This window comes from Epinephelus fuscoguttatus, linkage group LG9 (genome assembly GCF_011397635.1).
Source record: "Epinephelus fuscoguttatus linkage group LG9, E.fuscoguttatus.final_Chr_v1".
NCBI lineage: Eukaryota > Metazoa > Chordata > Actinopteri > Perciformes > Serranidae > Epinephelus > Epinephelus fuscoguttatus.
In genome coordinates this window covers 37,904,954-37,932,358 of record NC_064760.1, presented here as the reverse complement: position 1 = coordinate 37,932,358, position 27,405 = coordinate 37,904,954, and the positions used below count along the sequence as shown (strand labels likewise).

Genomic DNA, 27,405 nt, shown 5'->3' with positions numbered 1-27,405 from the left:
GAGTGGTTTGATTCATTGGACTGTGTTCTTTGTTTCTAGAAGACGATTTTATGATCATTTTATTATCGGCATAAAAGCTAAATCATATCATCTCCCTCTCTCTGCAGAGGCAATTAGTCCGCTCTATGAAAATCAAATAAATTAAAGCGTTAAAAAGCTTTTATTGAGTCACAGAGGAGCTCTGAATTTAGACGACTGATACAGTATCGACACTCAAAGTTTCCACAAGATACTTTCTGCCTATATAAATGTATATGCACTGATATAGTGAAAGATGGCGTCGTGCATGTATATTCGTGTATGTCTCGGTCGTGAGTTGACAGGCAGCCTGAGGGAAAGAGAGGCCTGATGGGTATTATGCAAATGAAGCCAGCTGTTTGCTGCATTGGCAGACTCCTCATAACTCTCTTCTAGTTCTGCTGGAAGTGAGAAAATATTTTATTCCCGTTTCCCTCGTCGCCGCGTTCTCTCGCCTCTCCTTTATTTCCTCAGAGAAGGTATTTCTACATACCATAATTTTATACACACCCTTCTCTCCACATTTTACCGTTATTCCCCTGCGCCCGCCTGACTATCCATCTGCACTGTTACAGTAATGAATGTACAAACAGGGAAAGCTTCCTTAAGCATTTGTTGACTTCTACAGTATAAAGTAAATTATTCTGAGGCTCTGAATCCACAGCTCACTGAAAAACAAACAAACAGCTTTCCATGAATAGGTCTCATGTTAATTCAGATATTTTACTACTGCAGACACTGCAACTTAATTTCAGTCAGCTGAAACCTCTCTTCCCTTTTTTCTCCCTCTCCCTCTGATGCTTTCTCATCTCACTGGACAAACATCACCACTTCGCTGTGGTTACAGACATCGTCGCTGATGTGTGTTACATAGTCAAGCATCTCAACAGATTCATTTTTAATGCTGTTTGTCACATTTTTTATACAATTTGCTTTACATGGTTGTGCCTATAACTGTGTGTGAAAAACATCTTACAATCGGTATTAATTAATTTTTTGGAGCCACAAACACTGACACTAATATCAAGTTGCCTATCTGTCAGACACAGAGCATCATTAGCATTCATTTAGACTTGTGTTTCTGTCCACTTGACTTTAAGCTCTGTTTTGGTCTCTAACTCCTTCGGGAAACATCTGGCTCTGATAAAACAAAATCAACTGTACTGGCCAAGTATGTGTGCATATACAAGGAATTTTCATTGCTTTCAATTCACATACACAAAATAGGCATACATCTAAAAACGGGCAACAAAGCTGAACATCAACATTTGATTACGATAAACATTTGATTAGTGTTGTCAAAAATACTGACTCATCAATATGCATCAGTTCAGTTTCAATACTGATTTTTGCAGTATTAATAGTGTTTAAAGATAAAACACTTCATATGATTATTACACACAGATATAAAGGTGTGTGTGTATATCTATCTATCTATCTATCTGTATGTATGCATGTATGCATGCATGTATAACAACTGCTGATGTCTGCTGTTTGCTGCTGTGTGGGATATATCTAACATTTTTTGCAAAAAAAAAAAAAAAGATGCATGATGTTGCTTCAGCAAAGGTTGATGAGAGTTCTGAGACTGAACCACAATATAAAGTTGTGGCTGTGGAACCTTAACAATGAGCTGAGAGACACTAAAAGGCTCCATAGAGGGTTGGGTGACATTTTTCTGTGGGTTCATCACTACAAGCGATTACTTTAACATGACACATAGTAATTTAGTGCATCATTAATACAACAATTTTGATTAGTGCAAGCAGCTTTAAGTGCTCTTTGAATAGGTAAGAAGGTTGTAAGCCTCTACATCTGCAAACTCACCACTGTAGCTACACGTTACTATTCCTAACCATGGCAGAAGGATCTTAATGCAACGACTTCACAAGCATTTGCAAATAAATCAGTGCAGCTCATGCTGATTTGCACTGGCTTATCCAACTCAAAGATGTCTGACGTAGCAAATTAATATGCAAATTAGCCTATGACATCATCTGCCACCTTCAAGCACACTTATTGGCGCATTCCCTCAAGCGTCAGTGACACAGATGCCAACATTATGTATTTAACCAACCAGAACTCAAGTCAGCGGCTAAAATGTTCCAGGCAACTTCAGGTGACATTCGCCCCATTTGCACTGTGCTCAGTGCATAATTTTGCTAAAGTGTCTAAAAACTGAAAGAGCTTAGCCAGTTACTTTATTAAGACAAAGCATCATCTTTTGAAGTATACGTAAAAGTACAAAATACACATTTTGAAATAAAAATATATTTTAAAAATAATAATTATATATATATATATATATATATATATATATATATATATATATATATATATATATATATTATTATTATTATTATTGTTATATGTATATGTATATACCTTTTAACAACAAATACATGATTAAAAGATCATAAAAACAATTTTAAACTTGGTTTGTATCACAACCTAAGGTTTCAAACTGCCTTGTAAAAGTGGCCTCATCTTTTCTTTCCAGCTCTCCCTACATTGTATAACCTGTTCAGAATATATTGCTGGGTGCTTTCTGAAAGCAGTTTCTGCTGAAACATAAAGAACTCTGACAGACCAGAGGGCACAAAGCTAGATGTAGTAGAGAGTAAGTCCATCTAAATTCAGTTTAACCAGCTTTCTAAGCTGACATCTGCTTTTATAAATGTAAATTCCCACGTTCACTTTTACCAAGCCACTGTGTTATATAAAGGCAGGATCTTTTCATGCAAAAAGGCATAAATGAATGCTTTCTCTGAGAGCAGAATTGATTTGGTTGGTGTTAGCCTCATGGTGATTACTGACTGGAGGTCTTAGTCTACCCTGCTTCTTATTTACCGCTACATTAGTGGTGAGGCGCCGCGTGCACCTCTACACACGCCTGACGGAAACACCACAGCAGGCCTTCAAATCAGTGTGAAATTACATCAGCTGTATACTTTGAACTACATGTAAATGAAACTTGTCACAGTGCTGTTGGAAATGTCACCTGTCACCTCCGTGTTTACCTTCTCGCAGCCTTGCTCACAGGGCCTCACAAATATACTTGTATATCCACTTGACTTGAGGTGTTTACCTGAGTGAGAATACAGTGGAGACAAGTGAATGTCACTAAAAGCACAGTGACAGCTTGACTTTATGTGAAGCAAGTGGGTTTTTTTTTTGTTTTTCTTCTAAAGCATAAATGTTTATGGGGTCTTCTGCTTTTTTCCCTTAGAGGATAAAAGATAAGCATTTTGTTTCCCTATTAGTACATTTTTATATAGGCCTATTGAACTTTTAAAAGTTCAATTAGTCTTAGTCTTAGTCTTTTAAAAGGTGTTTTTTTTTCATATTTTGTGAATAACTAGACATAACTATAGACTTTTTTTGTTGATAGTTTTGTTGAGGACTTAGATCTTGTACTAGCAATTTCACAAATTATAGGAACGCTTCACCACCCAAATGACCATTTATTAATCGATGATTCACCCTGTGTTACAATGAATGCGTGAAGAAAACTATTATTCTCATATGCCTCCACAGTGAACAGAGAATCCAAAAAAGGCAAACTTCTTGATGAACTGAAGTCAATGGGGGTCCACAGTCAACAAAAACAAAAACTTTATCAAAACATCTGTTAACAAACTCTCACACAACTCGTGTAGAATAATTCAAGTCTCATGTATCCATCTGTATGCTCAATACTTCCCAAACACATACATTTTTACTAAACTGTAATATTTAAAACAATTCTATATGAACAGCACAGACGCACTTCTCGTTCATGCCTAAGACTGTTTATGTGGAAGTGATTTAACTAGTAAGGTTTAAGTGAAAATGCATATGTTTGGGAGGTATCGAGCATACAACTGGATACGTGAGACTTGGGTTATACTGGACAGGTCGAATTAGAGTTTATAAACAGATCTTTTAATAAAGTTTTACTGTTGTTAAATGCAGACCCCTATGATTTCAATTCATCAAGAATGCTGCTTTTTTGATTCTTCATCGTGAACGAAAAAGTTTTCTTCACAAATTCAACATTAAACTCATAGAGTATGTGATCCTATATTTATATTTTAGTAGTAGTGGTAGTTTAATATATTTAAAGATATTCTGGTGTTTTCTTTTATATTGGATATTCTACAGATGTTCTATCAGCTGTGGCTCAGGAGGTAGAGCAGGTTGTCCACTGATTGTAAGATTGGTTCGATCCGTGGCTCCTCCAATCCACACGTTTCCTTGGGCAATATACTGAACCCCACATTGCTCTGGCTGGCTGTGCCTTCAATGTGTGAGTACGTGTGATAGTTTCACTGAGTAGCAGGTGGCACCTTGTATGGCAGCCTCTGCCACCAGTGTATCAATGTGTGTGTGAATGGGACATGTACATAGTGCTTTTATTTTAATTTTATATGGACAGAATATGCTCAGGTTGTTTGTTGTATTCTAATTTGAGTGACTGTAGTTTATTTCATTTGTTGTGTTTATTTTTACACTGATATATATTTTGCTCTTCTAGTGTAGATATATATAATAACTGTGTATTTACCCTTTTATTGCAATACCTGGATAACCAGCTGCTGTAACACAAGAATGTTATGTCATGTCATGTATGTATGTATATGTATGTATGTAACATCATTTGTGGGGCTCTTATTAGTAGAATATGATACAAACTGTTGTTTGAGGATTCACTGGTTTAGCATGTGCACTAACTTGACTGAAAATGCTTAGTTCTCACCAAAATGCTGTTGGTTGCTTGTATATATAATGAAACTACACTAATAATAGCATCAACGCCATAATATCTCACACTGGATCAGTCCAAAGTAAAATCATGCAATGCTTCACTTTGAGCTGCTGATAACAACTATGCGTGTGTGTGTGTGTGTGTGTGTGTGTGTGTGTGTGTGTGTGTGTGTGTGTGTGTGTGTGTGTGTGTCCACAGGTAGATTTAAGCCTACTGTAACTGTTGGGAAAAGATCAATAGTGTTATCTCTCTCTCTCTCTCTCTCTCTCTCTCTCTCTCTCACACACACACACACACACACACACACACACACACACACACACTTGGGAATAAACGGCTCTAATCAATAATTCTATAGTGCTAACAGAAAGCTTCCGCAGCAGTTTAAAGGCTTATTGTGCACGTGGACACACACACACACACCCTCAACACACACTCACAAAATGACTGAACACCCAACAACAGAACTGTGAGCCAAACATTGAGTATTTCAAACACATTCATTGCACCTGAACTAATTTGAAAACCGTTAAATGGAAAATCAATCGTGCTGATTCGCTCCACAGGAATTTCTTTTATTACTTCTGCATTCATGTGATGCATTATAGGACTACCACTGTTACTCCTGTTACTATGTTGCCAAACTTTCAGTTGACATATCCACTAATCAAAAGGGTAAAACGTGGACATTTTGCCCTCATTTGCTGGCACAAAATTAGCAGCAGGATTCTCAGAGTCTTTTATTTGGTCTCTGGTTGTCTGGTTCAATCCCCTGATTTGCTGCTACTTGCTGTTTAAGCTGCAGAACACATCCAATAACTCATCTAACCAGAACAAATACAGCGATGATAAGGTGCTGTAATCAGTCAGTCATTGTCTTCCTCTATCCCTCCTTACTCTCTCTGCCCCCTCCATTTCTTATCATCAGTCTCCCCTTTTTTTCTTCTCATCTCCCTCTCTTCCTCCCCCTCACTCCTGTATTGAGTTTACATTTTCCTTCCAATAAATTCTCCCCGGAATAAATATGAGAGGAGTGAAAACTAAACGGTAAGCAGGCGATAACGGAGCATCCATGGATGTGTGGGTGAAAACAAAGTGAAAGAAACCACTCACGGCCATGAATGTACTTACTCTCTTTCTCACCCTCCATAAGAAAGTGTTGAAAGTAAAGTATATTTTAATTCCCTCCCTGTCTCCCTTGCTTTCTCCTTCTCTGTGCCATATGCTCAAAGCTCCATCTCGGGCTCATTTGGAGTGCTACACACACACACACCAGCTCTATCAAAGCACAGGAACAGCTGGCTTGCTCGATATGGATGACTACTCGCCTGTCAACCAGTTTCACACAGCACACACACACACACACACACACACACACACGTCATCAAGCCTGGTGTTTCTTGCTGTTTTGAAAAGGAAAGTGAGTGAGAGATAGAGAGAGAGAGACAGCAGGTCGGTGAGTTAAGTGAGTGAGTCAGAGTGAGAGACTTGTGGAGGAGTTTGGTATTGTCAAATTCATTTGACATTTCAATTAGCCCAATGAGTGAATATTCACCATGATATCATTTAACGAAATAATACAGACTGGATTTGAAAAAGAAAGTTGCTGTTGCTTTGTCAAAAAACACATGCACTCAAATAAGAGAAGCACAGACAGCTTGTGTCGCTGTTAAACAACTCCACTAAACACTGAATACATTTTAGATTCTATTTTTGCCAGCGAGGTGTGATTTATACCTTTATATTTATACCCTTAATGTTAGGTGCCTTAAGGAAGGGGGGGGGGTTATTTTAGTATTCATGTCTCCAGCATAAGTAACACCATATAAAGTCATTTTAAGGGACAGTTTGGATCTTTTAAAGTGTATGAGGTACTTATCCATATTCAGTGTAATACACACAGAGTCTGCACGCTCTCCTGCTGTGGATGGAGTAAGCAACAAAATGTACTTGACTGGGAAAAAAGGTGCATCCAAAAAAATCAATGCTAAGGTTCAGTGTAAGTTTAAGCATTGAACAAGAAAACTATATGTTGGCTGTCGCAATTAAATATTGCAAAATAAAGCATTTGTGATGCTTTGAGATTTACATTCACTGAAGTGGTAAATCTCTTTTTCTGAATTTGAGGTATTCCCTGTTGCAACACCATTACAGTAAAATATAACTCAGGGAGGGATCATTCCAAACTTTTACATATTTCACACTATTTGGGTTTTCTTTATTTTTCCTGATGTGTCAAACAACTATAAATTAAGTCATAAGAAAAGTGCTGCTGCACTGCATCAGGGTTGAAACTCTTAAGAGTGTTATACTTCAGACTGCACATCTAATTAAAGATGTCACAGCAGATGCCTCAATTATCTGTCATCAACAAAAACCATGTTGTTACATCAGGGTTTGGATGTGGCCAAAAGAGCAACACACTGACAGTCACTTTGTGAAGAATGAGTCTTTAAATAATTACTCTGAATAATATCAAAAGCTAAGACTACATCAAATCAAAGAATATTAGGATTACATATAAGCATCTTCTTCAACCTTTGTGTACATTTCTTGAACAGATATGCAAAATGCAAAATTAATTTTAATGCAAATTGACAATAAACGTGTATCATACTGCATCATACCATATTGTTATTTAGAAAGTTACTAATATGTTTATTCAAGAGTCTTTGTCATTTCTGCTAGTCGCTCTTATCACCGTTATTGTTAATTGAGAAGGATTTGTAAAATATTTGGTCCTCTGTAAACATTTTGCTTGTGTGTCTTATGGAATAATAACTAACACATGGGCTGTTGTGAAAATTTTAAGAGGTATATCAAGAAAATACATTTAAGTAATCAATAATTACTTTGTAAAAAATTACTAAAATTATTTGTGACCCAATTGTAAATAATGGGTGATCTGTTACTGTTGGGATAATTTCAGCTGTTCAGTAAACCATTCATTAGTAAACAATATGATATAGTTTAAGTCATAGTGGCTGTTCTCTTACCTCCCCTGCGTGGCTGAGACTCAGTTTTGGCAGTTTATTCTTCGCATTCCCAGAGTTTCCTCCGTAAGCTTGACTGTTGTTGAATCCCTCGGTGGCCACTAGAGGGGGTTTAAGCTGGGGAGAGTCACTAGGCGCCTGGTCCTGGCCATCCATTGGTCGAACATAGGCTGTGGGCTTCTGCTGGACTGCGATCGGCTTCCCTGATAGGCTACCAGGTGGGAAGGTGGGGGTAGTCAGTCCAGATGTGGGAGTGGTTAAACCGGGAGTGGGTGTCGTCAGAACTGATGTGGAAGCCAACGGGGAGGAGGATGTAGAGAGGTGAGAACCTGTCTCATTTTCAAACGGGGAGGATTTAAAATGTCCACCATTTTCTGTGTTAGTGGAAGACTTAAAATGGCCACCGTCCATGGTGGAAGATCGAAAATTGCCACCATCTGTAAAGGAGAAGGGAAGAGGGAGAAAACCAAAAAGAAAAGTGAAAAATAACCAAACAACACCTGTTATGGTGGAATATTGCTCTGCTCTGCGCTGTCAAAATCTAATGACGGTTGAATGCCAAAAATCCTCTCTCCCAGATGGATGGAGCCAATCACAATCAAAGCAAATTATGTGTTGCTTGGTGGTTTGGAAATCATCTGAAAGTTGTGGTTATCATCAGATGCAGATGTTAATTTTCAGAAATCCCGCCCAAAAGGTGATAGAGTCTGTTTTGCACTGAAATTATTCACTGAAATTATTCATCAGCACTCATGGCCCCAGCAAATATAAAGTTTATCCATGAATATCAAAATAAAAGGATTCTTTTTTGAAAGTCAGGTTTTATCAACTACATTATGAAATATTTCCCACTACCGTTGAAGGAACAGTTAGACATTATGGGAAATGCCCTTGTTCTCTTTCTTGACGAGAATTAGACGAAAAGACAGTTACCACATCTGTGTAAAAGCACTACATACAGTATAAAACTAGGGCCAGCAATTTATAAGCTCATGCCATGTCATAATGTTTAGACCCTGGGTCTTCAACAGGGGGTCCTCAGAGCTACTGCAGGGGAGCCGCCAACTCATTGTTTGGTATTGTTTAAGTTTGAATAAAAGCTTTTTTGTCCCCTAAATTAAATTACTTCTAAATGAAAAACACATTAAAATTAATCCAACAAATTATTAGCAAAGATAAATTGGTCTATTCATAAAAAAAAAAAATAAAACAACATAATTTATACGTTAATATTTGGCTAACTGCTATTAACTCTTGTGCAATCATGTGTGCTAGCTAACGCTAAATCATTGGCGGCACTTATCCCTAATGGTGAGGTAAACTAGTTAGCTAACATTTACAAAAAAATTACATACTATTGAAACATACTGGCCAATTAGCAATTATGGGTGCATTTGAGACAATGAAAACTTCTTCTTCATGCTTTACACAAAATACGTGTTGACATCATTTTTGGCTAGCACACTCTCACTGTGGGGGCACTATCACGGGCATAAACCTAACTTATAAGGGGGGAGCTGTTAAAGCAGTTTTAGAAAATGACCCAGATGGCTGCAGCTGATATGTAACTTTCTGTTTAACTACTGTTTGCAAATTCTGATGGCAAAAACAACACTCATTCACAGACATATCAATGCTACACCATCACAACTCATCTCTGCACACTGTAGTCTGTTTCCATTTGTCCATCAGCGCTACGTCACATTTGTTGTTCTGATTGAATGCAGGTCCATACCATTGCATCCAGAGGCATTTTGGTCTACAATTGATAACAACGCTCCTTGGAAGGGATTTCGTCTGGCAATGTCAGGCTAAAAATCACTGGAAGTAAAATCTGAATAAAATTCAATAATAGGTTACACTAATACAATTAATGAAGTTGACTCAGAAGCTACTCAAAAGGTCGTTTCACAAACGACTCAAAATATGTAACATCACAAAATAAGCTATTTTAGGATATTTAAATAATGTGGGTACAAGACCGGAATGCCTGAACACTCCTCAGACTGGTCTAAAGGGCAGTTTTCCAACATTGCACTAATGCAGTATGACCTTAGCATAAAGACTGGAAACAGAGGCAAACAGCTAGCCTGGCTCCATCCAAAAAAATCCACCTATCAGTACCACCTTGAGATTTAACTTGATAAGTACTAAAAGTTAGAGGTGCTGGTGGGCAGATTTTTTTAAAACACTGGACAGAGCCAAGCTAGCTGTTTCTCTATGCTTACGTTTTTTATGTTATGCTAAGCTAAGCTAACTGGTTGCTGGCTTTCGCTTAAATATTTAGCAAACAGACATGAGAGTATCAATCTTCTCATCTAACTCTCAGATTAAAGGCAAACATGTGTACTTCGACCTATTCCTTGGATGCCTTTTTGTGTAGGACTTACCTGGGAGAGGAAGGGTTTTGGAGAGGTGGGAAGAGTGTCTTCTCCCAGAAGAAGAGGAAGAGGAGGATGAAGAAGAGGAGGAAGGGCTTGAATCCCCTTTTAGACCAAGTTCATCTTTAAGGGAGCTAAACAGGTCTTCGTGCCTTTGCATTTGCTGTTCCTCTAATAAAGTCATTTTTCCTCTTCCACTCGTAGCTGCTGGGACCTGCCCCTGCCCATTCTGTCCCGACCCCAGAACGAGGCCTGCTCCCTGGGTACTCTGTGAGTGGCCTGCCCTCGACCAGTCCATGGAGCTTCGAGACTTTTTCAAATTCTGATGTGGGATTGTTGTGGTGCATGATGATGATGTGGTCGAAGCAGGAGGTTGCATCGAAGTTGACGATGAGGAAGATGCATTTCCCATTCTCTTGTCCCCACCTCCCTCTGCTCCTCCTCCTCCTCCTGCACCTGTTCCACCTCTCAGGGCCTCATTGAAAAGCTGGGACTCCATAGCGGGTCTCTCTGTTGTTGAAGTGGTTGGGGTCTGCAGGTTGTTGCTGCCTTTAGGGATTCCCACCAAGTGGCTCTGGTTAGAATGGCTGGTTAACAGGTCTTTCATTTCTTCATAGGAGCCCAGCGTGTTCTGGACGCGGCTTGCCAACGCATCACCTTTATTAGTCTGAAAGGAGAAAAGGCAGAAGAAAAAGACAAGAGGGAGGGAGAGAGAGAAGAGTATTAATTAGATCTTCCATTTTTCCATTTCTTTCAGCTTGATGAAAACCCCTCTTTATTCATCCGGAGAGCAACAGTGAGAGACGGATAGGGTGACCACTGACCAGACATCAGGACGAGATGATTAATTAAACACATGCCACCCTTAAGAGGGTCCAGTCCAGGCTGGAGCAGTAAAATTAATGGGGCAGGAATCATTATGAGCCTGACCCCAGATTCTCAAGCAATCACGGCTTGGAGGACGGTGCGCGCCGCACTGATATATGACGGTATAGCACCTTCAGCTGCTACGTGCTAATGCAGAGATGTTCCTCAGAATAGCTTAAGAGTACCTTTTGTGTCAGTCATTGACAGCTTCTTTAATGATGAAACTACACGTTTGATCATTTGGCGTTTCTGAAAGGACAAGGGCAATCAGCGGGGGTTTTCAGCAAATCTATATTTGGAGTCAGAAAGCCATGGAAGGGGGGGTGTGTGAAAACCAGTAGATTTCTATCCCGTCCTCTGACATTTCTTTTCTACCTGAGTGACAATTGTGAAGCAAAAATTAATCATGAGCCAAGTCTGAATTATGCAAGATCTACAGCCTGTAATTTAATCATGACATTTCATTAGACGAATGATGAACACAGGAAACACTGAACAAGATCAATGTGAAATGTGGCATTGTAATTTTATTGTACATAACTTCTGCAGTTTGATCAATAGATCCAGCCATGAAGGCAAAGGTATCTGACAGCCTCCGCTAATCGACCCTGCAGTAACATGAAGTGACAGCGTCAAATAAAGCTACAACAGCTTTAAAGGTTGAAATGTATGAGAAGGAGTGAATGAGACCCTTTATCTAATTTTCAAGACAGGGTGAAATTGCCTGTATTTGGAGAGGTTAATGAATTCATGAATAATGAATGTATGTTCATAGGAAGTAGGAGCTTAACTAATCTTAGGTAATATTTCTGCAAAGAGCATCAAGTTACATGTAATAATAATGACTAATCCCCACACTGATTGTAGCAGAACTTAACACCAATCATGCAGATCTGTGTGAGGCGGTCAGGGTTGATTTTCACAGTGGTCAGAAGAATAAACCCACACATCTTGTACATCACTTGCAGCTTCAAGGAAATAATGTATCAGATAATGAACATGGTCTGTGTTTTTCTTATGCAAACAGCTCCAGTCAATATCCAAATAATACTGTTATAACAGGCAATGATCCATGGAGAGGTCTTATTGCTGAGGAGGGAAGTCTCAGTGTGTGGGTTTGTATGTGTGTGTTAGACACTTCACTGCCTAAAAAATGAGTGTAGCCCCACTCTTGTATTTGCTCTACTGGAGGGTAATGTAAACATAATTTAATAATAATTGCTATATTTTGATGCCTTTTTTTCATTATCAAATTGATTTGATGGTAATCTATCAACCAGCTGAACAGTGGCACCCCAAGGGGGAGACAGTGGGTGGGGTGGAGGGCGACAAAATTAGCTCTTAGTGTCTCCAGACAATGCACCAACCAGGTAATAGGAGCTCACAGTGGTGACTCTGGTGCTGGCTGGATTTTCAAAATAAAAGACCCCAGATGGTAACAGAAGTTGACCTAGGCACGTCTGGACTATGGTGGATTTCAAAAATAAAAGCTCCCAGATGGTGACAAGACCTTACCCAGGAGCCTTGATCAAGGCTGGATTTTCAATATAAAAGCCCCCAGATAGTAACAGAAGTGTACCAGGGGCCCTGAGCAGAGCCGGATTTTCAAAATAAAAGCCTCCAGATGGTAACAGGGGTTCACTGGAGGGCGCTGGACAACAAAAAAAAAAAAAAAAGTTTTTTCCAATTTTCAATAGTTGCAGTGAACTGAAACTCTACTCCACATTGAAATTACTCTTCACACTTTTTATACAGATTTAATTTGTATTTTGAACAGGTCACAAAGTTACACAAGTTACACTTATGTATACTTTTTGATTAACTACTACTTCACCATACTACAGATAACATAAATGTTATACTCTCACAGAACTCTAAGCTTGTATTCAACTTTTTGTACTTTTAATGCCTTTAGAAGTACAAAGAATTTCTTTTTTCAGCCTTTTCAGTTTATTTCAACTTCCATCTTCGACAGTATCACAGGTAAAATCCCAGATTTTCTGGCAATGTATGTATTTGTTTTTCTAAGGAAAGGACAACAAGCCTATATGAAGAACAATGAATCTCCTAACGTGTTTAGATACATAACACCTTGAAATATTTTATTGCGGAACTATATATAGCCTATATACTTAAACAGCATGCGCAAATTGCTGAAATACAGTTATGACTTTTGGTTTTGGCTTGCCACCCCAAGATGTTCAGTGGCCCCATCTGGCCAACCTTACAAAATAAATGTCTGGGAGCACCACTGCAGATGAAACTGAAATAGGTTATTTGGTTAGTAGTACAAGTTGCACAACCACCAGGACCACAATTATTTCTTGATTTACTAACCCTTTTTAAACAGGAATTGTGCAAATTTGCAGGAAAGCCCAATCAGTCTTTTTTCAGCATTGGCAGTATAAATACAAAATCGGGGAGTGCGGCAAAATGCCGCCTACCTACTTTTGTTTATACGGAATGCGCCTTTTTCACCTCTGTGTTTGATGAAATATGGTATGTAATTCGTGTTGGAATTTTCATTTTTCGATTAAGGACACTGTAGATTTGCAGAGGACTCGAAACACAGAATGAAAGAATAACAGTCCTGAGGCTAAGATCACAGTTCCCTGTGGTTCTGTAGGCCACAAAAAACACTAAACTCAAATCTATGTGACTGAAAGCGAGATTCATCTCTTCCAACGTGTCTTTCTTCGCCTCACTGTATCCTTCAGTTTTACACTCTAATAAAGCAGCAAAACCATGAAAATACCAAAAAAAATCAAACAGGGCAAAGAATCAAGCCTTATTTACAAAAGATTCATACAAGAAAGGAGAGAATTGCTTTCAAATAATCTTAACAGATGTAATTTCTGTGTGTGTATACACACACACACACACACACACACACACACACACGCACAAACACTACACACCGTGGCGAGCCAAAGTTAGCTGTGAATAAATTAGCTCATCTCTTCTCCATCTCGGGCTCATGAATAAAAGATCTGGTGGCTGAAGAGGAACAGAAAACACATTTACAGAGAGGCAAAATGGAAAACAGAAGAGAAGGAGAGGATGAATACCTATGTGTGTGTATGTGTGTGTGAGTGTGTGTGAATAGATCATCCCAAATAGCTGCTAACAGCATAACGCTCTTTAACAGGATTAGAAGAGGGATTAGCTAATAGCTGACAGAGAGAATGAATACTGGTGTATGAGAGAGAGAGAGAGAGAGAGAGAGAGAGAGAGAGAGAGAGAGAGAGAGAGAGAGACTGAGAGAGAGAGAGAGAGAGAGAGAGAGAGAGAGAACTAGAGTGACGGACACACGATAGATATACAGGTACAGAGAGAGACTGATGGTAGAAAAAAAAATGAACAAGAGAGAGACCGGGAATGATAAAAGTTCTATAAATCCTGTGTGATAATGAAAAAGGGCTGATATAGATCTCTAAAGGAGCAGTTCAGTAAGTTCAGTCAGCACTTAGACACAGAGAAAGTACAGTGAGGTCGAAGAGGCCTTGGTAAATCCACTGAATTGTATCAAGTAAAGCAACACACTCAGAAAAAAGATGAAATTGTAAGTGCAGCAAATAAATCAGGAGAAGAAAGTAGCAAGGTGTGCCAAAGCCGTTTTTCAAGTTTAGCAGCAGTGAGAGATAAACTGGGGGAGTATATGGAGGAAAAAGATTAGTTGGAATATGAAACACGTAAACATGTTGTCCTCTGTGAATGATGCAGTCACCCCTTTAGGCCAGTCACTTATAAGATGTATCATTGCATATTTTAGTCTGGTCTTAGTCAAATTCTTCAGCTTTTTTTTAAATTGATTTTGGCATTTTTGGAAGTACTGAGCGTGCATTTACTGTCAGTGATCTTGGATTACATTGTATCTTTACTAACTTATAATAAACTCTATGTTAAAAGTGCTACCATCAATATTCTAAGCATAAAAATGGCTCCAAATACTATTTGTAATATGAGGGTGTTAAAGTATTTTTCAGTTCCTTATTTTGGTTTTGTGGCCTTCCTGTTTTGGTTAAGTCTAGCAGGTCTCATGTAAATTCCAGATGCAGGCAGCTGTTTTCTGTGAAAAAGCTGTCATAAACCAACTGTAGGCTACCCAGCAAACATTCCCAGCTGGCCACCAACATTGTTAGATGCTGATATTTGGTTGAATTTAGTTTGTGACCAGTTCAATATCAGGACAACGTCTAATGCCAACGTCAATATGACATTTGACCATCACATTTTGTTGTTTTTAAGTTGTGTTGTTAAGTAACCAAAATCCAAAGGCTTGCCAATGTCATCTTGACGTAGAATGACATTTAGCTCTAAGGTACGGAGAAGAAAACGTCTGCAAAATGTCATGACGGTAATGTCCACACGACATGAAATTCTGACATTCTTAGACATTTAAAATATCATCAACCTGCTTGTCATTCCAATAAAAATTTAAGTCTGGCCACCATAAGAGTAAACATTGGCTTATATTCATCACGTGGCCAGAAGCACCACTCCAAATAAATGTTAGTAGTGCTTCATAGTGCTGCTGGATGTGTACATAGGCCAGTGTGCTAATGTGTTGACCGTATCAGTTTTATAAGGTAATATAGCAATGTTTCACCAGGTTTAGTGTCTATATGTAGCAATATGAAATGAGGTTTTAGTATAAGATAAGTTTTAGATTATCCTTGAACAACAATATTATTTTTACCTACCAAAATATGTGTAGCATCAAAAAATGTGAAGTACTTAAGGTCAGCATTTTAAAGAAAGCTTGGTCAGATTTTCAGGCTTGTTCAGTTAAGCCTATTTAAGCCAAAACTATTATGTATGTCCACCTTGAAGTATTCTGCAGCCATATTTTGTTTAAAAAAAAAGAAAAAAAAAGTGGGGTTTAAAACTAGGGATGCACTGATAGTGAAATTCTGGGCTGATACCAATGGCAATATTTAAAACAACAATTTGGCCAATAACCAATACTGATGGGGGTTTTGTTGTGATTTTGTTATTTTGTTATTTTCTCCTTTTGTGCCAGTGAAACAAAGAAATATTCATAATAAAAAATAGCTTAGCAGTTTTAAGGTCATTTTGTTCTTCATTACACTGCATTTGAACAAGCACAAACTCAGTCATACACATTTAGTAAACAACCTCTAATAAAACCTTCTTTCACATGAAAGACCTCTAAAAAAAAACTGCTTCAAAAGCCTTTTTACAATATGTAATATATCTTAATTCCCTCTCTAATATCTATTTTATATTACTGTGAAAACATCAACAGATTTCTCCTTTAAACAGCTGAATTTATTCATGTTTCTTGCCAAAAACCACATTTTACAAGATTACATTTGAACACATCATGGTAACTTTGTAATTTACCCCTGCCCAATCCTCATTCTTATTGAGCGCGCCATAATGTGACTCAACATAAGATCTCTCTTTGTCCCAAATCAATGTCCTATTGTCCCTGGAAGGATGGGAAGTCATTAGTCTGGAGCTCTGCTTTCCAGCGCAAAATTTAAGCGACACAACAGAAAAACACAGACCACTGCCATAGATGAATGTCATCTTATTTGCCGATTTGGCAATGGCAGTCAACAAGGTGAATTTTGCCTGATGCTCACTTGTTCTGGCACTTTTGATCTTATCACACTGACAGAGCAGAGATTTGAAAATTTTAAGAATTTACAGATTATATATTAAAGGTTTTGATTTAGGAGCAGATTTTAAAACATTTTGGGGGGAAAAACTGATGAAGCACACACTGTATTAGCTCTTCAAGTACTTGTAAAATGCTAAAATAAATGGAAAACAAGGGAACAAAAAATCTTCTCATTTTGGCTCCAAACACTGTAATAATTTAAACCCCTTAAAACAGACGCTAAAATGCATCATTCACTCAAGAGTAAACCAAATAGCAGCAGTCTGTCTGAAATATCTCAGTTTACACAGCCCATTCATCCTTGCTCTCCCCTCACACACACACACACACACACACACACACATACACACATCTTGACCTGACCTCAGCACCATTAATTAGTTGGAAACAATTAGTTGGAGTATGGAGGCACCTAGGATTAGATTCATTATGAGAACAACCTCTCATGTGCTGCCGAACCTCGAGCAGCATCTCAGCGCGAAGCTGCCGTGTCCTCTGCGTTCAGACACCAGCAGCAGTTAAACACATTCTGTCAAGATTCAAAGCCAGTCTGTCCCAAGGTCGATACACTTGGCGGCATAACCAAGTGTTGAAGTGCCTGGCGGTAGCAAATGAGAGTTAACAAACCAAAATCAATTTTAAACACCGGGGCAGGAGAGTGGCCATGGACTTCATGCATGGCTGGTTCCCTTTCAGCTAAAGAAGAAACAAAGTGATGGCGTCTCAAATACCTTAGAGCAGAACAGAGCACAACCTTATGCTCGAGGATATTACACTATTGGCCTCGAGGGAGAGCAATAGCTTGTGATGATCCACAGGCTGTCATCAGCTTTATCATCCACAAAAACAGCATTAAAGTGCATTATGTTACAAAATAAATGTTTGGATAATTGCTGGTAAGCAATAACAATTCCTTTCAATTGATAGCTTGTACAAGGCAAAATTGTTTCATGTGAACCTAAATCACAAAGCGGGGCTGCTTTAGAGGAGAGTGGCCCGTCCTCGCTGATTAAGATGTCGTAAATTTACTCCATTTCCCCAAATGAAATTCTGGTGTCAGGTATGTCCATTTTCCTCCCGTGGAGATCAATCAAAACCTAACAGCTAAATATAAAACTGTCTCCAAAACAGCAACGGGAGAGCACTCTGAGTGGAGAAAGCAGCACTCTGTGTAGCGATCACAGCTCAGCCAGGTTGTAAAGACGAATGTGTGCTGTGTGTGATGTTATCATACAGGATCGCTTTGTCCGTAACTCCAAACTGATAGACAGTCAATGTTTGTTTGACTTTTGAAAATAATTATTTTTTGGATTCAAAGTTTTGAAATAGTCTTCTTGGAAATATTATTATTAACTTTCTTTATAAGTTTGATGAGAAGACAGTTATGTTGTTATGTGCAGAGCTGAAAGGCACATAAACTACCTTAAGCCCCATTCAGATGGGATTAACATTTCAGAGGAAGGTGAGGATTGAAATATTTACCATGCTCCTCTGTAATTTAACTCATTGTTCCAGACAGCATTTCAAACACAATTACAGGATCTATACTGTAATGGACATTCAGCAGGACAAAGCCAGAAGCCTCAAAGAGACGTGAGGCAAGACACAGACATGAATTTTGAGTCAAAAGTTGTGACTCAGTCAAAACACACAGAGGTGAAACCAATAATGATATCATCTGGTGTGACTAAAGGTGCTCACAGACTTGGGCGTACTGTAAGCGGAGCGGACTCCGCGAGGAATGTCTGCAGTCATTCGGGCTTCCGTAGTCGAGCGCACTTCGGCGTTGTAGTTTCCTGTAAAAATGTCCGTGAAAAATCCCAGCGATGTGAAAAATGCATGCCGAGCAGTCTTTCGTGTGACACTGCTGCGTGGAGTGGAGTCCGTATGGTCATAAAATCTGAGCTTTGTGCACACAGGGCTTGCGGACGTCCGCTTTTAGTCCGGGCAGACCTCCGCGGAGTCCGCTCCGCATATGTTCCGCCCAAGTATGTTTGGGCCTTAACACTACCTGAGGATATCATTGTCTAAGATGTTCATCACAAATGAACTTCAATAAATTTGCTTAGAAATCTTAAAAATCTCCTTAAAACTGCAGAACTTGCCAGAGAATCACTGTGTTTTTGAGTTCTATTTCATATCAGGTCAACACGCCACCGTATGGCTCACCCTCGGAGAGAGTGACCCATACGGTGGCGTGTTGACCTTCATTCATAGATCCACAGTTACCTTCTGTAACCATACATTTTCTTCAGTAACCAAGTAATTAAATGATAGCTGTCTGTATATCCATGGGTACACTGCAAAGTGGAACTGTTTATAGCTCATTTGGCACACCTTTAATGGAGCCAAATGTTAAAAAAAGGCTCTTAAGGGAATACCAGTACCTTCCTGTAACCAATCTGACAAGCTTTTATGGTGTCTACCTCTCCTGGTGGCTTTAAATTTTCTGTTGACATATTAGTTCCCAATTATGTCAATGTGTTGGTGTTAGGGTTGTCACGATACTAAAATTTCAAACTCAATATCGATACCCAGGAAAATATTCAATACGCGATACCATTTTCGATACAGCAGCAAAAAATTAAGAGGCATGTAATTTTTTAAATAAAGATCAGAACAGTAACATCAATGATAACAACAAAAAATCCCCCCAAAATAAATAACAACCAGAAACAAGATCTGTCCATACAAATGTATTAATCTACAGCCCTGTTTATTTTCTGTGCTTCTGGTGAATTGGCACCATATTTTCATTGCTGATCAAATAGAGTTGGTAGTTTAGGCTCAGGATGCTCCTGTTTCTACCTCACTATGTGATCAGAGAACCAGGGGTTACGGGAGAAACCAAACGTTTTTTCAGCTTCAATCTGTGACTTTACAGTTAACATAACTTTTCAGACACACATAATTGTGTTGTCCTGTTAAACTAACATTGTCTATTAATGTTACAGACGGGCATGACTGATAAAGTTTTCTGCTTAGCTCCCACATTAACGTTAGAAGTTATATTTTAGTTTGATGCTGGCGACACCAGCTGCTCAGCTGCTAGTGAGGGGAGGGGCTGTACCTGTTGTCTGCAGTGTGCTGTGTTCACTTCACTAAATATTTCCAAAGAGCGCTTTTTCCTTTATCATGTTTGACCAAAACTGACTGCTCTGATCTTCCTGCAGCCGCCCTGGCCATATTACAGCAACAGAAATGTGTGTATGCATGCACAGCGACAACAACAAGCTGGGTTGCAGTGAGGGCTCTGTGCCTGCCAGACGCTGCCTGCACAGCGCATGTCTGTCGGAGCCGTCATGCGCACCCGACAGGTGCTGAGGTGGCATGCACTGTTTGTATCAATACTTTTGTAAATTAGTATTGTATCCGGATACAGCGTTTGAGTATCGATACTTTTCAGAGTATTGATACTTTCGACAACCCTAGTTGGTGTTAGCATGTTTCAACTTATCAGACTAGCAAAAACAGGTTTTACTTACTCCATTTCCACACAAAAGTCAAATTCCACACATTTCACACAGTCAAAACAAGCAGTAGAAAAAACCTACAGAGATCCACTTTAAAATAAAAAGTTGTCATCTCAGACAGGATTTAAATTACAGAAGGACCTGAGAGTTAAACGAAAAACAGTGGGTAAATGTGGCTGTAATTATTATATTATAAAAATGGGTGGCATGCCTTTGTTTCGATGACCCATTATTTCGAAACCTCAATTGTCAAAAAATGTCCAGTTCAACTGAAAGCCCATTTGTCATCCCATTATTCCTGAAACAAACACCCATTGCTCCGAAAATACACACTCTCCCTGCAGTTAAAAAGATTCATGACCTCCAATCAGTCGGTCCTGCCGCTATATTTTTTTCCTACGATGGCGAAATCATGACTCGCTCTATCTACTCTGCCTCTCATTGACTTACCCTGATATTCTTACCCTAACCCTCACCAGTTTCACTCCTCATGCCAAAACCAAACCAACCCAACCAACATAAGGATATTAGCCAGGCAACAACCTCCAGGGATGAAAAATGAGCCAAGAAATGCAGTTCCTGAAATGGCCACTTGAGGCTGGCTCCAGAGGCCAGTCGATCCCCACACACTCTCATGTTAAAATGCCCAAATTTAAAACAGAAATAAACATGCTTACACCCAGGTACAAAAAAACTGTTTTGGTCTCTATAACTAATTTTCTTGTTAATGACAACTGGGCGGGAGTGAATTTTTATATATTTCACCAGTTTAATTTTTTTTTATTAGGCTTAAAGTTATAGATAATTGAAGGCGTGAGTCTTTCGAAATTCCAAGCTGTCTGCAGATTGTGTCCTCAGCTTCTCAGTCAGATCCACCCCTTGCTTCTCCACAGCCTCCTATCCACTTATGGTTAAAAAAAAAAACAAGATGACACAAGTCCATTATTTTGTACAGTCTATGGTAATAGCAAGACTAGGGCAGGCCATGCCTTCACCATGGTAGGAAAAAAAAATGTCATCTGTCTGCATAATAATTAGTGTGCGCTTGTTTGGGAGATTGTGTATTTTCAAAGCAATGGGCCTTTGGAGCAATGGATGTTTGTTTTCAGGTTAGTGGACTGTTGAACAAAAAGGCTTTCAGTCCAGTGGGACATTTTCAGATTATTGGGGTTTTGGAAAAAAGGGCTGTCCCCTGAAAAAAATACCCACATACTTGTAAGGTTAAAATCACCCCACCTCCACTAGCGCAATACATCCTGTCCAAATGGGGCTATAGATGGAAGCAAGAGCAAACAGCTAAAACGGCTAACATTCACATGGCTCTCTCCAAAGTTACAAAATATGCCAACCTACACCTCTACAGCTGAATAATGAACATGTTCTTTTAGGTTGAGTTACATGCTGTAAATATTCCTTATCTTACTTCCTGTCTCTATGATAATGACCTCTCAGCTCACTTCACACACAGACAAAAGAGTGGTATAAATCTTATCATCAAACTCTCTAATTATCTACTTATTAACTACTCATTATCATTCTTACTTTATATGGTTCTCCAAACAAGTTGAATCCAGTTGAGAACAGGTCTTCATCCTGTTGGACCTCCTGGTTCCTCCTCTCCCACTCCCTCCTCTTCAGGGCGCTGCGATCCGACTCCAGATGACTGCAAGGACACAAAGAGACAAGCTTGTTAGCATCTCCTGCTGAGGCCGACACATTGCCTGGCACCAATGAGACCCACTGGTTTTTAATGAGTACTGCTAACAAGTAATTTTTTGGATCTACAAAGAGCATTGGCTGAAATTCTTCTCCTGCTGTGTGATTAGAGTAGCTGGGTAGCTGGTTAAGGGAAATAACAGGGTGAATCATGTCTGAAAATGACTCAAATTCCACATAACACATAAGCAAGGGAGAAAGACAAATGAGAGAAACACTGAATCCTGGTTTAAGTATCAAAGTGACAGCAAGAAAAGGAGAATCCAACAGAAGATAAGCAATGTAGGTAAAAATATACAACTTGATTTATTTAGCTGAATGGTTTGTTTAACATTACTAATAATATTTAGACATAGACTACTTATCAAACCTGGCTCTCTGACATGTCTCTGGATATGATTCGGTTTCCATTTACCTCACTTCCAACACATGCTGTCTTCCACTGAAACTAATATCCTGATAATCCCTTCTCTATTAAACACACAAACGGTGACCTAAGTGTTTGCACTGACAGTTTCACAGAATATATGGAATGTTTTCTGTCTCTTTGAATCAGCTCAGCGCTGACTTTAAGTAGTTATTTTTACTCGAGACTTTTGAATGAACTCCAGCAGTCTTAAATTTGACTTGTAAAGGCTGCTTGATCTTCAAACTCCCTTAAAGTGCTCATCCCATGCTACTACTGACCCTTATGTCACCCAGAAGTTTCCAAAAAGCAATTGCCCATAGCTTGGCTGTGCCTTGTATCTGTATCTGCAGGAGACAGTTTGATTCAAACACAAAATAGTTTTGAGTTTTGTTTGTCGGAACAAGATCAGCCAAGGTTAATATATTTCAAAACTCATGAGGAATAGTGCAAAGGTTGTTTCATTTAAAGTTACTCTTCCTATTTGCTGCAAAAGGTCTGGTGTGTCTTTAAGATGTGAAGGAATAGTGGGGAAAAACTAATTGTCCACACACAGGATCAATATCACACTCTCATGTCTGTGGGTTCAGCATGGCGCTGGAGCCAGGAGACATTTAGCTTAGCTTGGCATAAAGACTGGAGGGTGAAACAGCTAGCTTGGCTGTCTAAAGTAAAGTTAAAAAGTATTCCTAAATATCAAATATCAAATCTCATTTCTATACACAAACAGAAATTTAAACAAGTTGGGGATTTGAGCGGGGTTATGGGGATCATGTAACTATCTTATTTGTTTAAAAGCAAGTATGTCCATCCACCCGGCACATCACTATACCCGACAAGAAAAAGTTACAGCATGTAGCTAACCCCTAAATATGAAATTTCAACAACATTTTTTTAACTTATGACAAGTATGACAAGTAGAGATGAGATTACATCACAGAGACTGTCCTTCAGCTCTGCGTTTAACAGCAACAGCTGTTTATCAGCGATCACAAATAGTTTCTAATTCTGTGGGAAATCCATGATAGCATGACAACTATTTTTGCCATTTTCAGTTGCCCCCCCCCCCCCCCCCACCCCCACCCCCCTCCCACCCCCCACAGAACTTTGTAGAATAGTTGCTGTGAAATCGGGCATTTCTGGTCACAATAATCCCAAAAACAGTCCACAAAATCTTGGAGGGACTGCATAATGTTATGAGACACTTATTAACAATCTAAGCCTCGAAGGAGCTCACCTGCTCTGAGTGATTAGTCTACACTGTAGCCTGTTTTGCCTCTACTGGCCTTTGTACTCTCACTTAACACTTAATCATTTTTAAAAAACTGTCCTTCCCTCGAGTCACTTAGACACAAAAACATGGAAAATAGGGTCCAGGTTGAAAAATACTGGAGTTACACTTTGAACCACAATTTGTTGTTTCTACACAACTGTTGGGTTGTTGCCCTGCTTCCAAGCCTCATGCTAAGCTAATTTTATCATATCCTGGTTCCGGGTTAGCACAAAGACATGAAGGTGGTATTGATCTTCTTATGTAACTCTCAAAAAGAAACAACAACAACAACAAAAAAAAAACAAATTTCCACAAATGTTTAACTATTCCTTTCTACAGCCTGAGTTATACTAGTGAAACGCATTCACAATGAATGAGGCCAAAACCAGTCCAGCAATGCATAAGGAAATTCATTGCCTGAAATCATGACCAAGCATCTTTATATACATGCTATGAGAGGAACCAACACACACTTTATTGTTCATGCTGTTTAATGCAGCAGTAAATTGTCTGTTCCTACAATATTAGCCAGGGCTCAAAAAGGCAACCCTCTTACAGTTTTTCTATTTATAATAAGGTCAATATGATGTAACATATGCCATTAGCTGGGTACTTTCATTCATGAGTGCATTCATTTTTAACGTAGGTGGGCCCAGTGGGAACTGAAGTCCTAATCCAAGCAGTGTTTATGACATGCTGTACCCAATGAACCACACCACACTGCAAAGGACAGAAGCATTTATGTGCTGTCACAGTGTCATTGGACGGATCCCAATAAAATTTGCTTTTAATCTTTCAGCATTCCTACACTACTGCTATCAACTATGCTTTTCTGTCTTCAAAGCCTGAATTATTGCTCCTGGGTATGATTCAAGATTGTTTCTTGTGGCATTTAAAATATGAGACAGGTGACAGTAAACAATGCTACGAATGACTGGAGAGTGGTCTGTAGGGATTAGAAAGGGTGGTGAACGCCAGGTTTTTAGAACATTTTCTTACATAATCAAGTATTTTTAGCGAAAACCCCCTTTTACTGCACAGTTAACGATTCACCCTGCCCTCCTAAACTTTTTCAGTCACCAGCCTCCACTGAGAAATCTACAAGCTGGCAGCCAAACTCGAATCTCAGAAGTACAAAGTAATGTGTGTGCATTACGTGTGTGTGTGTGTGTGTGTGTGTGTGTGTGTGTGTGTGTGTGCGTGTGTGTGTGTGTGAGTACGAGTTACACACAAGGCTGTGGCCTGCTGACCCCACAAAGGGCATCCTGTTTTACCACATCCACCACTGAGAGATGAGACAGGCCGGCTAATTAGCGATCAACACAATTAAAAGAGACTTTCTTTATTTCTCCAGCAGACCTTGCCTTCAACATTTAGTCTGTCAGCAAGATGTGAGTGGGAGGGAGAAAGAGTGGAGAGGCAATGAGAAGGGGGGGGGGGGGGGGAATCACGGAGACCCACGGGAGGAAAAAAAAAAGACCCAGTTTCAGGGCAACAGACAGTTTCTTAAAAAGGAAAGAAAAATAACAGAATGATGAAAGACAGAGTGGAGGGATGGGGAGAGGAAGGTAGAATGAGTGGAAAGGAGGAGCAAAAGGAGCAGTGGGAATACCAGACAAAATGATTGACAGGTTAGGTGTTTGTGTGTGTGCATGTGTGTTACAGCAGTATGCGTAGACGTGATCATTGTGTGTGCTGGGACTGCTGGTTGACATGTGCATTGTCTGTCAGTGCAAAAAGATAACTGACAGAGCTGTCACTACGACAAACACACACATGTACAGTACACACACACACACACACACACACACACACACACACACAGTGCTGCAGTCCCATGCCACAGATCACTGTCTCCGTCTTCGTCTGTCACGCACTAGACGTTCACACGGAGGGAATCAGGTCAGATGAGGTAATTAACACATCCAGGATTTATTTCCCAGCATGCGTCATGAACAGAGTACGACACTACCTGTCACACACAGGTTAAACTGCCGCTCGGCCTTTTAACACATCAATGAATAGTGCAGTACCTTTCAATCATATCCACGCAGGTGTACAGGTGGCTACTACAACTTGTAACTCATCATTTCTCCACTCATCTGTTCATGCTAACTCTACTTGCTGCAACTCGCTCCACCTCCTTGACATTATCCTTATGTTATATATTTTTTGGGGGTATTGTTGATTTAACTGAAATTTATTGTTCACATAACAAGGGGTTTTAGTTCTCCTAGCAGAGTCCTTGTTGCCGCTTGGATTGTTTCAGAGCTTTTTTCAACTAAACCAAACCATTGACAATCACACTTCATTTGTCGCCAAGAAATCAGTTTGCTGTATATTCTCTGTGTTTGTTTTGACTTATGTACTTAGTTGGTAAAACTGAAATTGCCACAAAGAGGATATCTAAGTTTTCTGATGTGCTAGGGCTGTACTAGTTTCAGACTGACAATTGTCAGGTTTTCATCTAAATATAGCACAAATTTTAATTACATTTTCAAAAAATCAGCAAAATAAAATGCAAATCTATGCATAATTAAAAAAATGCAATATTTGACATTTTGACATATGACATTTTCCAGTTTCCAATTTTTCAAAAAATGAATTTCTATACAAAACATAAATGTCTTCCTTTAACTTATGATACTTTTTGACAACCATGGAGAATAATACATTAATTACTTTATGCCCTGAACTACTTGGTGTAAGATTTAGCAGTATTTTGCTGAAGTAAATTTCTCTCATTTTCAATCTGATTCACTACACCAATGGATTAAAAATTCATCATAACATATATTATTTATGGTGATGCCTCTGCATGAAACATTTCAGTGACTTAACCAGCCACAGAAAAAGAAGAGAGACATGAAACACTCCACAAGTTAGTCTTTTCAATGTCAACCCTACAGCTTTATCAATGCTTTCAGATAAGTAACATTATTGCTGAAGTCAGCTAATAGCGTTGCTAATGTGATGTTAGCTTCAGGCCCTCTGACTTAAAACTGCCTACTCGAAGCTAGCGCATTTCATTTGGCATTATTAGCTTTATTAACGTTACGCGACTCACCAATTCAGGAGTTCCTCTTCTTCACTCAGCAGGTTTCAGTTAGCAGAGCCTCTATAGTAAACATGTCAGGCTTATAACAAAGTCATGTTTGGCAAAGTTAATTTTGTTTTCTCTTCTTCTGAAATCAAAGTTTTGCGGCATGCCCTCTGACTACCTCTGACTCGCGTAAATTTACTGCAGTGCGCAATTTTTTTCCCCGTAAGGTGCCGAGTGCATGACGCGCCCTACTCTTCTTCTGATTGGCTAGTACTAGTTACCTTCATTAGTTTGATTGGTTAGGATTAGATAAAGAATATCAGGATAAACCAATCAGAGGCAGAGTAAGCCAGAGGAGGGCGGGTTATGCCTTCACGGGAAAAAAAAAACTGTTTTGGAGAAATATTTTGAATGATGTTTTCAGTATGATGTGCTGCACACCTGCACTCTGATTGGTTAGGGCACATCGGTATTATTAACCCGTTCAGGCCTGGTTAGTTTTTTAATTTTTGGATTAGTCATGTCTCCAATGCATCATATTCTTCACTTTTGACACAGGCCCAGGCCCTCAGAAAAGCCGTTAAGCCTTGCAGTAAAATTTTCCCAGTGGCCATTCATGGTACTGCTGCAAAAAAAAAAAAAAAACCCCAGTGGCCCAAATAGCTATTTCCCCACAGGCCATCATTATAAAAGAGACGTCTGTAAAACTGCAAACATGGCCAATACCGACTCTTTCTATTCTAAAATTTGGAGCCATGATGGTTTTATGTATGTAAAACTTTCCTCAGTTTGCTGGTGTTTCATCTATTTGCAAGCATTTTTAAAACTGCATTGCATT

General features: G+C 39.2%; 1 protein-coding gene across 2 annotated transcripts in view; it reads right to left on the bottom strand.

Annotated features, from left to right (window-relative positions):
- The window catches only part of aff2 (AF4/FMR2 family, member 2), a 228,876-nt gene that overhangs the window by 147,390 nt on the left and 54,081 nt on the right, over positions 1–27,405 (bottom strand). For both annotated transcript variants that reach the window (XM_049585826.1, XM_049585825.1), the window contains exons 2-4: positions 21,672–21,792; positions 10,149–10,806; positions 7,762–8,195 (exon numbers count right to left, since the gene is read on the bottom strand). In XM_049585826.1, coding sequence (XP_049441783.1) covers positions 7,762–8,195; positions 10,149–10,806; positions 21,672–21,792 — 1,213 coding nt within the window. The remainder of the gene's footprint in view (positions 1–7,761; positions 8,196–10,148; positions 10,807–21,671; positions 21,793–27,405) is intronic.